This window comes from Lytechinus pictus, chromosome 2 (genome assembly GCF_037042905.1).
Source record: "Lytechinus pictus isolate F3 Inbred chromosome 2, Lp3.0, whole genome shotgun sequence".
NCBI classification, from domain to species: domain Eukaryota; kingdom Metazoa; phylum Echinodermata; class Echinoidea; order Temnopleuroida; family Toxopneustidae; genus Lytechinus; species Lytechinus pictus.
Window position 1 is genome coordinate 22,441,380 of NC_087246.1, and position 15,795 is coordinate 22,457,174.

A 15,795-nucleotide genomic window follows, 5' to 3' on the forward strand; every position below is an offset into this window, starting at 1 on the left:
ATGGCGAGATAATTCATCCCACCAAATCGACATGATAACGTCATTATGTCGACTTGGCGAGATATAAACGTATCTTGCCAAGTTGATAAACTTTTTTTCTGTCGATTGACAGGATAAAATATCTGGCCAAGTTGACATACACTTTTTCGTATGTCGACTTGGCGAGATAAGTTATCTTGCGAATTTGACATTCACCTTCTTGTCGACATGGCGAGATATAAATAAGTATCTCGCCAAGTTGACATGTTATGTATCATACGTCGACTTGGCAAAATAACGTGTCTAGTAAAGTTGACATACAACTATTTTGTTTGTTTACTTGGTGAGATAGAAAATTCTTGCCATGTTGGCACAATAACATTATTATGTCGACTTGATCTCGCCATCTCTACAAGTACAAGTCGATGGCACTTGCCTACTAATACGCTAAAAAATACAATGAAAATTTCATGCACTGTAACAGCTGAAGTCACCTGCTCAGTTTATTAGTAAAATTATTTTCTTCAAATAGAAAAAAAAATTCTCAACATTTCTAGAAAACAAACATTAACAGTATAACATTTAGAAACAAGTGCTTTCCTATTCATCCTACATCCTAACGCTCTGTTCCAGTAAAATACAAAATCGATAATACTTAACTAGACAAAAGATAAGTATTTATGTAGAAATGCAATACATAGTTTTATCCAATATATTAAAAGAGAAATATAAAAAAAATCGGGGATACCATCAACGTAACTGAATAACATATTCTTCTGCATGGTAAAATACTAATCAGAATTATTACCTTTGGTTGTCATTGGTTCATAATTATATTGCAGGTCTTTGAAAATTTGCAAAAAAGTAATAATTCAGGAAAAATCGACACGAAATCCGGGTCTGTTGGTGCCATAGCAACTACCAGGTAAAATGACCGGAGGATCAGTCCCAAGTTAACATAATAACGTTATGTTATCGAACCTTATTTCCGGTCAGTTTTGAACCGGAAAGGGGTGTGTCACATGTAGATCCGGTATCTGTTAATTGCGAGAATGAACATTATACCACGTTTTATCCTGCTCTTCAATATTCTATATTTTTACGACGTCTTAATCAAGAGCTTAAAACACTACATGTACTTTAAGTTCAAAGAGTAAAAATGTAATTTCATATCAAAATGAACTAAAAACTATCTGAAAAGATTAATCCCACCCCCCAAAAATAAACCCATTACAAAATATGATTACATCAGGTCTCTAATTTTGCAGAATACACGAAGTTTATAATCATGTACTAAGTGCCTGTCTTGCCTTGAACTTTCTGTGCGGTGACTCGATGATAGTTTCAATAAAGTTTCAGGACATCGATTCAGAACTCAGAATAGTATTCATTTAAAAATCGACCACAATGATGTACACATGGTATATTAAATTGCTATAACATAAATAAAATCATCAAAATAACATCAGAGGAACCAAACAATCATTGCATATCAATATATTGGTGATACTCTGATAAAGAATTTCAGTGTAGAATAACCTTTATACAACAGCGATAGAAATATAATCTACGTAATAAATTTGATTTTCACCATTCAATGAATTTAATCGCTCATCTAACTGAAATCGTAAAGTAATCGAGTATTGATAATGGTGTATGATGCGTGTATCATTGGAATACCGAATGGAGTTCATTCTTGTGTACGGGGATATTGGAGCCGAGTATTGCGGTATATTGTAGAAATCGTCGGAGAAGTTGCCATCATGTACGTCAGAATAGCAATAAGAAGGAAGAAGATTCGGAGACGAAGCAGCTAGATGTAGTACTAGCCAAGTAGTAATATACAATGCGTCCCACAAAAAACGAAACCGAGATTTATCGATGACTTATCATAACTTAATCACAAATACAATAGACAAATGACCTACCATTGTAAAGATTAGAATCTTTTCTTTCATCTGAAATTACTTAGATTATTTCTCATTCACGCATGAGTGAGCAAAAACAATTTGAAGAGGGGATACCAAAAAGTCATTTGGCGGGCTGTATCTGGGTTTCAAAAAGAGAACCCCATTTTTAAAAAGTTCAATATCTGCTCTTTAATTTGATACCTCAATTACAGAAAATGGTCAAGAAATAAAAAAAGTTCTGGTTATTTGAAATAAGGCTTAAATTTCAATAATTTCATAAAATTAAGAGGTTCTACAGGCTAGCGTTCAAACTCACTTGGCACTCCGTTTTGTTGACGATCAGCCATGCATTAAGTCTTTTGTTAACCATGCGATAGCTTCTGTGGGAAACCGGTGAAAACACGTTTATTTAATGAAATTATGGAAATACAAGCATTGTTTCGAGGGACCATAACTTTTTTACTTCTTGACAATTTTTTGTGATTAAGATATCAAATAAAAGAGCAGATATTGAACTTTTTAGGCATGTGATTTTCTTTTTTGAATTCAGATACCCCGCCAAATGAGTTTTTGGTATACTTTCTTCAAATTGTTTTTGCTCACTCATGCGTGAATGGGGAATAATCTAAGTAATATCAAATGAAAGAGGAGATTCTAAGCTTTACATTGGTAGGTCATTTGTCTATTGTATTTGTGATTAAATTATGATAAATCATCGCTTAATCTCGTTTTGTTTTTTTCTGGGACGCACTGTATAGTAGGAGCAATAGCCAGTAGTGACAACAATGGCAGAAAGTGATAACAGCAACAGAATATATAATGAAGTTTTAATTGTTGATAAATTTTAGTAGTGGTGGTGGTAGTAGTACTGTTGTCGTCATTGTTTTCCAAGTAGCAGCAGTAGTAGTAGTAGTAGTAGTAGTAAAAGTAGAAGTAGTCGTAGTATAAGTAGAAGTAGCAGTAGTAGTAGTAGTAGTAGTAGTAGTAGTAGTAGTAGTAGTAGTAGTAGTAGTAGTAGTAGTAGTGGTAGTATAGTAATAGTGTAGCGTTGTAATAGTGGAGCGTTGTGGCCCAGTGGATAAGTCTTCTGACTTTGAAACAGAGGGTCGTGGGTTCGAATCCCGGCCATGGCGTAATTTCCTTCAGCAAGAAATTTATCCACATTGTGCTGCACTCAACCCAGGTGAGGTAAATGGGTACCCGGCAGGATTAATTCCTTGAATGCATGAGCGCTGAAAGGCAGCTCGAGCTAAAGCCGGGGTAATAATACCAAAGCGCCTCGGAATAGAATATTTCTAGAAAGATGGCGCTATATAAATGCCTATTATCATTATTAGTAGTAGTACTAGTAGTAGTAGAAGGGGGAGTAGTAGTGGTATTCGACACGTTGTCGTTCGTCGCAGTTATGAGTAGACCTATAAATATGCACATAAAAATAGCATTTTGCAAGAGTTGATAAAATGGAGGCTCCAATATCAAACCATCACTGTTTACATGAAAATACATTGAATCAATACAATTTCGGGTTACGATACAATTTGTCAGACAACCCAATGGAAGAACTTGTAATGTAACAAGATGGTTGGTTACGACTACGGACTGATGTCTGATTTTGTCTTAGCAGCCTTCACGGTTCGACAAGTGCATATAGATAGACCAATAAGAATGAGGACCATTACTGCAATCAGACAAATTAGAGCGATCCACCAAGGATCGATCAGCAGATTAGATTGGTTCGAAGTGTCTTGGATTCCATCATCATCTGCAGTAAAGAAGGGAGGGAAGGGGCGAGTAAAATGGAGAGAGTGACAGAGAGAGAGAAAAAAGAAAGAAAGAAAGACAGGAAGAAAGAAAGACAAAGATAGAAAGATAATCAAAAGGGTGACCAAAGGAAAAGGGGCAAGGGAGGGAGAGAGAGAGATAATTTTTTTTTGATAAATACAGAACGAAAGTTACTCCGACAAAGCCCTTGGAGCAAGAACAATGACGTGGAAAACGGACTTTCTTTTCAAGTGGTTGATCACCTTTCAATAAATGTACTAATAATAATTGTCAGAAATTTTGGCATTAACAACTTAATTTGTGAGCAGAGATTTGAAACATTCAAGAACCGGAGGGAAAGACATGAAATGGCATTATTTTCTGTTCTTTATATACAAGTACAATGATTTTCGTGAATTCCTCCAGAAAAAAGAGAATGGCATTTTCGAGGGGCGGATAAAGAGGGGGGGGGGGTTGTACTGGAAAATATGTGCTAATTTGTGAGCAAGAAATAAATTACCTATATTACATAATTCTCCTTTATATCCGTTCATACACGAGCAGGCAAAGCCATCTATTAAGTCCACACATGTTGAAGTTTGTGAAGGGCATGGATCTGTAGCACAGTCATCAATGTCTACAAGGAAAGAAAACCAATATATTCAGAGTTTGTAAGAAAACAAGGAAACCCATTGATACAATCTAAATATATTAAACTCATATAAGAAGTAAGAATTTTTTTCGTTTGCGGGCAAAATGTTTGGTAAAAGGTATCCATGATAACTGGGAGAACAGTGCAAACTTATCCGAGAATACCCGAAGCTACCAACGCGCCGCGTCCGTGAACATTTCATCCACAATGACACAATACCATGTTGTATCTATTTTTAATCCGTAAACGATTTTGTTTTACCTTAATTTGGGCCTTAGTCAAAGGGTTTTGCCCAGCAACGTAAACGGAGGATTCGAGAACATGGTAAATTCGAAAACAGTAATTGTATAAAGTCCGTCAACTGACAAATGACGGCTGAGAAGTCTTTGTCGAAAAATTGGTGTACCTGAACTGCAAGTTCGCCCTTGATTCAGGGCGAACGGTACATTTCCAATTTTTAATCTGCTCTGAATCTATGACGGAACTGATGCTCCGGATCAACTTTTTTTTACTAAGACTTCTCTGCCGTCATTTGATATGCAATTCACAAGTCAGTACTTTGTTCTTGGATCCTCCGTACTTCGCAGAGCAAAAAACACTAATCCTATAGAACGGACGCTATTTCGCTTGCATTATATCCTTCGAAAATAATTCGTACTACATCTTATTCATGCTCAGAGAGATATTTCTCACAGATTCCCAATGTTTTCCAAGTTCTATCAATTAAGATTACAATCCTGTAAAGAAAACATATATACTGCAATCAAATAGTATAATTATATAGGGCCGAGTAAAATTTGTTTTACTTCCTTGCTTGTTGTCAAATGCGTTGATCATAAGTCTATACTGCTGCTGTCAGTACTTTAGTTCAAAACTGAATTCTAATTAATCTGTTGTAAAATTCGGTGTATTTTTCGAATCAAGGCAAAGAACCTTTTTATTATCCGCCTTAAAAGCATGTTTTCTTTTTTAAACAAATGGCACTATTGGAGCACCTGAAAGTCGCTAAATTTGGGTGAAATTAAAGGAGAATGAAACTCTTGGAGCAAGTTAGCTTTTGTGAAAGCAGAAAAATCAAAGAATAAGATCAACAAAAGTTTGAGTAAAATAGGACTAGCAATAGAAGAGTTATGAGCATTTGAATGTCGAGATCACTAATGCTATGGAGATCCTCCCATTGGCAACGCAACCAAGATCTATGATATCACAGATGAACAACTCTCCCCTTTTGGACACTGAAAATATACCCCAAAACATCTCTTTTTGCTAATTCTAATCATATGACAAACGATTCATCAATGATATAATGTTGTGAAACCTCTGTACTTGTCCTCTCATAAAGAGAACACCTTACCTTGTGATAGATTCTATAAAAGTGAGAATATAAGTGAAATAAGTACTAAAGCAATGAGGGAGTTGTACGTGTGTGACATCACAGATCTTGGTCGCATTGCCAATAGGAGGATCTACATGGCATTAGTGATCTCAATATTCAAATGCTCATAACTTTCTTATTATTCATTCAATCTTCCTCAAACTTTCAACAATATGTTTCTTTGATTTTTCTCTTTGATATGGATTCAGCTGGTTTCAAGGATTTCATTCTCCTTTAAGAATGATTTTGTTTAGTAAAATAATGTTAACAGTAGGCAAAATTCTGCAAATGGTAGGTTTGTGATCAAATGAATTGATATATAATCAAATTAAGTTATATTAAAAAAAAAGTGATACCGAGGAGGAAAAAGAACAAAGTGCTCTAAACTAATTCCGAACTTATTTTTTATTCATTGGTGAACGATTAAAACGATTTTTTTTTATATAGTATCATGTGGTGATATTATACACCATTTTGATACCTATAATATATTAAATATTCATACTTCTTTACTATTTTTTTAAAATATATTCGATGGTGAACGATTAAAAAGATATTTTCCAAATAGTATCATGTGGTGATATTATACACCATTTTAATACCTATAATATATTAAATATTCATACTTCTTTACTATTTTTTTTAAAATATATTCGATGGTGAACGATTAAAAAGATGTTTTCCAAATAGTATCATGTGGTGATATTATACACCATTTTAATACCTATAATATATTAAATATTCATACTTCTTTACTATTTTTTTATAAATATATTCGATGGTGAACGATTAAAAAGATATTTTCCAAATAGTATCATGTGGTGAACACTGGTGATATTATACACCATTTTAATACCTGTAATATATTACATATTCATACTACATTACTAATTTTTTAATATATTTATATCTATCGCAATTCAAAGATATCTACATAATCTACTTACTGGTTTCGCACAAGGGTCCGGTGAAACCTGCTTGACAGACACAAAGGTCCGAGAGGCATCTGGCGCCATTCTCGCACGGGAGAGGGCCTCCACAGCCTTCAACTGGGGGCTCCGTCGGAGCTGTGTGAAAACAAAAATCGTTAAGGTTGTATTCAGTGTTCAGTAATTGTGATGCGAGATCTGCCTTGCAATTCGAAATGTTGATAGAACCTAAGCTTGAACATCATGGCTCCAGACTAGATTGTTATGGGTATATGCGTGTCAGAGGAACTGCGGCAGCATGTGAGGTTATTCATTTCTATTGATTTATCCGAATTTGGATATCAAACAGATTGGAATTATAAAGAGTTTGTTTGAAAATGTTCTTGTTTTATACACAGTAAAAAACCCACATTATTTAAGCCTGTCACTCTAACAAAAAGTTGTTTAAATTTTTTTGTGTAATTGTTCAAACTTTTTTAACTACTAGTTTATCAAGTTTAAACAGTTGTGAAAATTTTAAACAATAGTTGTTAGAGTGACGGGCTTAAACAATGTGCTTTAAATTTTAAACAGCATTTTTACAGTGTGGTTTACAAAACGAGATCCAGATCAGATACACCAATGATGATATACACTCGAAATTACAAGGAATAAACGTAAATCCAGATGAACTGTCATTATGGACCAATCGAATTCTGAATCCAGTTTTAATTCTATTTTTTTTTAGATCTCGAGGGATTTGAATTAAATCCTTTGAGATTAAAAAAAATAAAAATCTTTATACTTAAATCCATAATTCGATTGGTAACTAAAGTCCACCTGGATTTATTTTAAATCCCTGCAATTAGAGTTCAGTTTTAACGTAACCACAGCTGGACCAAATGTGTTAAAAACCAGATGAAACACTAAACAAAATTGAAGTTCCAAAATAACCTAATAAATTTTGAGATTTTATTTCTTGCTTGTATTACTCGAAAATAATTATTACCTATTTCGCAGAAGATTCCACTGTAGCCTATCTGACATACACATGTATCGAGGATACAGACGGCCTCATTCTGACATGGAGAAGGGTCAGAACAGTCAATGGGAGATTCAGTGGACACTGGAGGAAAAAAAATCGGTTTCATAATATCGTCCTGATTTTGAAATGAGAGGAAAATTTTGTGATAAATTAATTACCTCGGCCGCCGATCGCAAAAGAGCGCCAAAAACTTCTGCACAATAGTAAGGTGCGGCGACTTTTAAGTTTTCATCATACTTTATTTGATTTTGGCAATTCGTGCAGAATTACTCTGATTCACTAAATAAAGCTCCTAGAATGCACAATTTTGTGTAAATATTCTAGCATTATTTCAGAATTTATTAGGTATATTATTTGTTTTTCTTTTTGAACCAAATCATTGAAGAACATTATACTAGTCATGCTATAGTAATGATATAAAAACTCCATTTGTATTGACTTTTAACACAAAATCAGGTTTATTAACCGTACTCTGACAGGCTTGTATATATAATAAGGGTAATGAATCGCCTTAACAGTTTAGCCGATTCTCACGAAAATGATTTTTAAAAATGCGCGAGAAATAAAGGTAGAAATTACAAAATAGGCACGGTACAAAAAAAACCCACGGCGGAACGGTCATTATAAAATACACCTTCCACTCGTCGCTTGGGTGTTATTGACACCTAAGCCCGGCGCTCACTATATGCGATTCGTTGCGATCCGAGTTTCAAAGAAAGTTTAATAACATTTGATATGGACATTCCAACTAATAAAATCTTCAGATCAGAGCTCATAATAGTGATAGGACTACTGAAATCGAAATTCAGTCTGGCTCGAGCCTTCCTGTAGGAATAAAAGCAGATTCAAATCTAATTATGACTTATTGTTCCTATCTTTATGCCGAACTTAAAATGAAATAATCTTACTTCTTGGAACTTCCACATTTAATGCAAAATGCGATTTATTAAAAAAAAAATCGCGTCTCATCGGATCGCAGCATAGTGTGCGCTGGGCTTTAAGGAGCACGATAGGAATGCGCCAAACACATTTAAAGAAAATGATTCACCAATGAAAACAAACTTACTATCTATATCTTCACATGCGGGGCCTGTAAATCCCGTGTCACGGCAGTTACACACATAATCAGAATTATCATTGTTGTTGGAGCACAATCCTTCATTCATACATGGAGCAGAGCGGCAGTGATCTTAAATAAGATACAATTGGACATTGCGTCAATAATAGTGAGACAAATTTGAAATTTTTAATCTCCCGTTGATGATAGGGGAAAAAACTGTGACAGACCGGGGAAATAGGTACACAATAAGAGGAAAATCGATGGAAAGAAAATAAAAATGAAGAAAGGAGTGAAGAAAAAAAGAAGGGGGAGTAGAAAAAATAAAGGTGGATGGAGATAAGGAAAAGGGACTAAATGAGGAAAAAATGTTGGAAAATACTATAAAAAAAGAATGATAAATAAAGAAAAATAATGAGATACGGCAGAAAAAAATCGAGCAACGAGAAATACAAAACGAAATGACTGTGCGAGAGAAATTTATCATGACGCAGAATAACCAGTCTTTAAAAGCAGTGTGGAAATATATACACACTTTTATATTTCTTCAAAGGAAACGTAATATGTAGCTTTATAAGTTATACAAGAAGGAAATTGGTCATATCATTCACTATTACAGATCTGCTAAAAATGATTGATGACTAATGATAAGAAAACAGAGAGCAAAATAAAATATAAAGAAACCAGATTATGTTAAAAGCATTTAATTGCTGTTGAAAAGAATACATTTCCATGCACATTAAAGTAATAAAATCATGATAAATATAAATGTGTGATAAAAAGCAGATAATTGTAATAGAATTAAAACAAATGAAACAAAGAAAAAAATAAGTGTATGAAACAATTTTATTTCATCTTTCAAAGCATAATCTAAAATCATATACATGTAGGGTACTATAACTTTTTTTAATGAAATTCTTCATATTTCAATTTTACAAACTTGATAGTGCTCCACTCTTAAGTCTGCATACATGTACAGTGTATACGACTACATGCAAATGTTTAAATGTTAGTAAAATAATGGAAGTACACATCATTACTATAATAAACAGTTCAGAATTAAAAGAACAGAAAGATTCATGAAGAGTATTTTAACTATTTATGAAATTCATGCGATGAAAATAGAAATGAACTCATTATAAAAAACATTTTGTTGAATCTAAAGAAACATGGGTTAAGAAAAATGATGATACTATGTTTAAATCTAAGGAATAATTCCTTAGATTTAAACATAGTATCCGGGATACTTCAAGTTCTCTTGAGTTGCATGTGGTGTATCAAGTGCATTCGTGTATTGAGGCTAAACATGCATGAACACTGAATTATAATACATGTATGAGTAATAATTATGATATCAATACAAGAAACTATACTGCAACAAATGAATCCAGAATCTTACTGGTAAACTCGCAATTGTTCCCAATGAATTCATCTCCACAGTCGCATTGGAAATCAGTATTATTGTCGTTGTTTAAGCACGTTCGCTGATTTTCACACGGATCATCTTTGCAAAAATCTACAGAACATTGTGTTCATCATCAAAATAGAAAAAATACTTTCTTTGGACAAAAAAAATATAAATACAAATTTTCATACTTAAATCCCAATGCATAATTTATGATGAACATGGAACATGTATTCAGTTTGTTATCAAGGAAGTTGATATCAATCTTAAAATCAAACATTGATTATGTAGAAGAAAGTTTGAACAATAAAAAAAAAATTGCAAAAGGTTTGATAACTCGAAATCGAATGTTTACACCGATACAAATTAAAATCATATTATTTCAGGAGTTTCATTGTTTCATAATTTGTTAGATGCCAAAACTACTTTGTAGAAATAATTTGTTTCGCACCCATTTTAAACTGTATTTACAATACAAACATATCTATAGATGTAAGTACACAAAAACTGCTGTTAACACAAAAATATTTTTACAATAGGAAACATACGTTAAAGATAGGTTGAAAATAGATTTTTCAAAATGATATGATAGCAGAAAAAACGTACTATTAAATTTCATTCAGAATAGCTTTGATAATACTTTTGTTGAAAATACATTAAAACTTATAAGACAAACATGAAATTTGTTTAACATCTTTCAGCTTTAAATGTTTGACTTTTACGGTTGCTGACTTAATGGTTGAAACGTTCCTTCGTTCTGATTATATACTGGGAAATACGTGAATTTGGCGTACCGCGTAGAACGAGTTTGGGAAGTAAGCCTGGGGAAGTAAGGTCATAATAGTATATAGATGAATACAAGAAGAAAAGGTTTTAGCTGGGTTTTACAGACGGACTTACTGGTGAATTCACATGTATTTCCAATGAATTCATCACCACAGTCACACACGAAGCCATCGTCATCTTCATTGTTTGAACACGGTCGTCCATTCTGGCAGGGGTCGTCAACACAAAAATCTGTAGCTGAAAGCAGATTGTATTCGGTCACATTATTCTTTAAACAAAGCAATTTTAGAATCACTTGGAGATTCTCATATCAATCCTTTTCGCTTTTCATTCATTGTAACATTTTTTTTTTCTTCATAAAATCACACACACAAAAATAAGGATCAGGCAGGGAGGGGGATGTCCTTCCGAAAATAGGTATCCGACCATTTTGTACATTCATATAATGCATATACATCGTTTTATTTATTTTTAACTAGAGTGGAAATACATGTTTCTTTTTTGTTTCTTTAGATTGTGTGCATGAGTCTATAATTTGGAAGATACATTAATAGCATTAACTGTATGAAAAGCAATATCATGACATCAATTTGCATCATAAAATATTTTCAAAGAGAATATGTCACTATCTTAGCAACAAATCCGCGTACATTCCAGCATTCTTTTTCATTTCAATCTACATTTACTAGTACTTACTAGAACTTGGAAATTCACACATTTTCCCAATAAAATCGTTGCCACAATCACATTCAAAATCCGAGTTGTCATCGTTGTTGGAACACGGCCTTCCGTTCTCGCAAGGATCACCAAAACAGAAATCTGCAAATGTTGTAAGAGTTCATATATATGCTGATGATATAATTCTGTCATCAATCAGATAAAGTCGATATCGATGATTTGTTTTGATTCTACAAGATGATAGGACCTACCATAATATCAAGATTTAAAAGAACGCGCAAGAGATATTGGTTTCATTTCATCGAACGTTGGCGAGGAATTGTACAATAACGGTGAACAAGAGCGAACACTTAAACTATCCTTGTTAACACATAAACGTGAATCATCTAAACACCTCAGGGTACAATGATGACAACTTTATTTCACCGAACCGCATATTAATAATCTGAAAATAGATCGTTTCATGATGATTTTCTTAAAAAGATAATGCGAACAATTGAGCATGAAATGTACAAGCTTACTTGTCCATTGGCACCTAAACCCCAGATACTCCTCACCGCAGTCACATCTGAAGTTGTTATTGGCTGCGTTGTTTGTACACGGGACACCATTACGGCACGGAGCACCCAGGCAGAAGTCTGGAAAGGAAGGTGTATTTACATGAGAGATCGTGAGACCGTCGGGATATAGATTCCAAAAGATCATAAACGAGTGAAAGATTCTTCCAAGCGGATACAATATTGGGGTCTTGAAAACCAGAAATGCATACTTATTTAGATTTAAAAAGTTCGAAAAACTCATCGGTAAACATATCCACCTCGGACTTTTCAAGGGCAGATAGCACCATTATGATTATCAAGGTTAAAATGCCCGAATTAAGCATCATATAACGTGTCCAAAAGTAAACAATTGAAATTACCTTGCAATATTTGTTCAGCAAATGTATGATGAATATGTGGATGCGTCATCCAGGTATACAACAGTATTAATGAAAATGTAATAACTGATTACATTACAATTACTTCTTTTGATCATCATTTTTAACTCTTGATAGCCCCTCGATGCCTAAGAATTAACTGGTGAACGCTATCTGTATATACGATAAATCTGACAACTATGACCGAGTCATAGAACAAAGGAGATCAAAGGCTAATTCGAATTACATTTTTTAAGGTATTATGTGAAATCTTACTTGTATGTTGGCACGTATCGCCGATGAAATCATCTTCACAGTTACAAACAAACCCCGTGTTGTCATCATTATTGGTACATGGTTGATTATTTTCGCATGGGTCACCACTGCAGTAGTCTGTTTAGGAAGACAAAAAATCGCAGATTCTCATTGATTTTTCTATCCTTTTTTTTTGTATCTAGGATCCTATCAATCTCCACAAATAGAGCAACACAGAGCACATCATGTTTAATGACATTCAGCAAAGCTTTAACCATATCAACGACAAAAAATCTGTCATTATCTAAATTTGAGTCAAAATGTCTCTTACATTGCTATAGTAAAACATGTTTTTTTCGAGATACGATTTCCTCGAGACTAAATGAAGACAATACAAATTCCACTACATTCGGCAATATCGTTGTCAATTGCTTTCATATTAACAACTTCAATCCAAGACAAACCCAGAAATGCATGTGATCGGCGAGCTTACACAACAGTAACCAAACTTGAAATGTTGCCTTTTTCAAAGAAGTGTTTTAGACAGTAGACCTTACAACTTAAAGTTGCACATCACTTGAAATAAATCTAACATAGTATTCCCAAGCCAACAGGAATTAAAAGTAGATTGAATTGCCATAGCTAATATTACGAGTTTAGCTGGTAAGAGTTAACAACTACATAACATTATTGCACATTTTTCCTTTTTTCATCAGACTGGGGTTTTACGTCGAGCTTCAAAATACTTACTTGTAAATTCACAAGTATCCCCAATGAAGTCATCGCCACAATCACACACGAAGCCAGTATTATTATTGTTGTTTGAACATGGTCTCGCATTTTGACACGGGTCATTTTGACAAAAATCTGAAAGAGCAAAACTTGAGGAATCAGTATTGTGCAAGGAAGTCGCTCCCAATAGGTATAGGTTTCACTCAATAAATACCCTCCTTCTTTTCCAGATTGTGAAATATCAACTGTATACAAGAATAACTAGTACATCCTTAATAATTCTCAACAATTATTGAAAAAAATATATATAATGCATTGTGTTCAAGATCAGAGTTGACTATTTATAAAAGAAAGTGAAATGGAGAAGAGAGAAGTGATTTCTTAACCTTTCAAAATTTGAAAACATAAAGAAAGAAAAATAGAATGTTTGATCATTTCATGTAATCTGCTAAAATATATTATCTACTAGAAAGCTAATAAAAGTCCAGACAGTCTGAAGAAATGTTAAAGAAGAGAACTAAACAACAACAAAAAAAGTAACACGAATCCTTTCTGAATCAATAATTTGAAAGAAATGTTTGAAATAATGACATAGAAACATGAACAAACATGCAAGATAATGGAAGTTAAATCTACATTTATCATGAAACTGTGATACAAATAATGATTTTTTTTGTTAAAGTGAATGGTAGTAGACAGCAGTGTTAGGTTCTAGGTCTAATGCACACGATATCATTCGGTTAAAATTACATTGGAGAAGGAGAATACAACTTACTTGTTATTCGGAAATGGAGACATGCAATCGAAAAGAGATGCACCGATCTTACTCGACTCTCCATTGTGGCACGGCTTTATGAGCACCGCGCAAGGTACCCGAAGTAGCGGACATATACTCGAACTGATTCGTTTTCTTTTCTTTACTATAGTACACTGAATATCAAAGGGTCGTTTTTCACGTTCATTCAGTCAATCAGTTTAATACAAATGTGAACACTAAATATTTAAATTTACTCGCTGCTGCAGCACGATATCTCGAATACTATATAGTTGAAATGATAAACGAAATGACATGCAAATGAAAGATACACCAATTACAAACAAAGTGGAGATATAAAACTGCGTTCGAAAAGTATGGAGTGAAAAGAGGCACGTCATGCAAACTATCTATAGATCATGCTACATCACATTGCAATACGTGATACACTCCTAAAACTATGCATGCAGACTTACTCCTTATGTCACACACAACTCCCAAATATTCATCTCCACAATCGCAAACAAAATCTGTATTGTCCACGTTGTTTGAACACGGACGCCCATTATCACACGGTTCTCCCTCACAAAAATCTGTTCGAAAGACAAAGAATGTACATCCCTCGAATTCAATTAAGGCCGGTGAAATGAATAGGCATAGTGACTTCTTCTTTATAGAGTCTGAATATGATTCCTGAAACACTGAAAATATATGGGGGAGGGGGACAAATATGCAAAACCTCCGATGTCTTAAGATCAGGACCAGGTATAATAGAAAAATTCATTTTTCGATTAGGGAGATTTGATTATTTTGGTGAACCATGTACAAAATTGACCAGTTACATTAAATGTTATCGTATCTCTTTATGAAACAAGGTCCAGTCGATGTTGTTTAAGTAAGAAAATTTCAAATGGAAAAGGATAAAGAACAAACTTATCGGGGACACAGAAACTCCAACTTGCTTCGGGACAACACAATGCTGCAAAAGTTTTCGTTATGTTGTCTTTAGTATATAAAAAAAAATCAAATATAATATATCATTGTGTGCTTGCCAGAATAAGCGTATCATAGAAACCATTGTTTCGACAGTAATTATACTCACTTATTACGTCACAAGTGTCCCCCAGGTATTCGTCGCCGCAAAAGCAAAGGAAACCGTCGTTATTCTCGTTATTTTCACACGGTCGACCATTCTGGCATGGGTTACCACGACAAAAGTCTAAAAGGTTAAAACAAACAGATTTACAAATGCATGTCGTTGTAAATATTGTTAACGAAATCATCTTGAAATACTAATAAAAATTGTTCACATGACATGAAAATCACTTGCATTGAAATGGCAAGAAACGAGGGACACGAAGTTTTTGGCCATATGTTGCACTGTTAATGGTTATGTTAAAGTGTTATGCTTTCATAGCTCAAATTATTATCAACGAAGTTGAATTGAAACAAATGTATACAAGCTTTGACAGAATGCTTGTTATCCCGTAGACTGGTAGAACGTCTTAAATACATGGAAGGGGCGGAGTAGAAGGGTAGAAGGTGACACGTATCACCTTGTTTCTCTGAGATGCCTAAGCCC

General features: G+C 33.9%; 1 protein-coding gene across 11 annotated transcripts in view; it reads right to left on the minus strand.

Moving 5' to 3' along the window:
* Positions 1-464: 464 nt before the first annotated feature.
* Positions 465-15,795, minus strand: part of LOC129254554 (neurogenic locus notch homolog protein 1-like) — a 44,205-nt gene continuing 28,874 nt past the window's right edge. For 7 of the 11 annotated variants that reach the window (XM_054893027.2, XM_054893015.2, XM_054893029.2 and 4 more), the window contains 13 exons: positions 15,316-15,432; positions 14,690-14,806; positions 13,478-13,594; positions 12,749-12,865; positions 12,078-12,194; positions 11,575-11,697; positions 10,993-11,115; positions 10,087-10,203; positions 8,697-8,819; positions 7,595-7,711; positions 6,625-6,744; positions 4,171-4,287; positions 465-3,651 (listed from right to left, as the gene is read on the minus strand). In XM_054893027.2, the coding sequence (XP_054749002.2) occupies positions 3,482-3,651; positions 4,171-4,287; positions 6,625-6,744; positions 7,595-7,711; positions 8,697-8,819; positions 10,087-10,203; positions 10,993-11,115; positions 11,575-11,697; positions 12,078-12,194; positions 12,749-12,865; positions 13,478-13,594; positions 14,690-14,806; positions 15,316-15,432 (1,595 nt within the window). In that variant the 3' untranslated portion in view covers positions 465-3,481. The remainder of the gene's footprint in view (positions 3,652-4,170; positions 4,288-6,624; positions 6,745-7,594; positions 7,712-8,696; positions 8,820-10,086; positions 10,204-10,992; positions 11,116-11,574; positions 11,698-12,077; positions 12,195-12,748; positions 12,866-13,477; positions 13,595-14,689; positions 14,807-15,315; positions 15,433-15,795) is intronic. The other 4 variants (XM_064113357.1, XM_064113352.1, XM_064113385.1 and 1 more) reach the window with 4 other exon arrangements.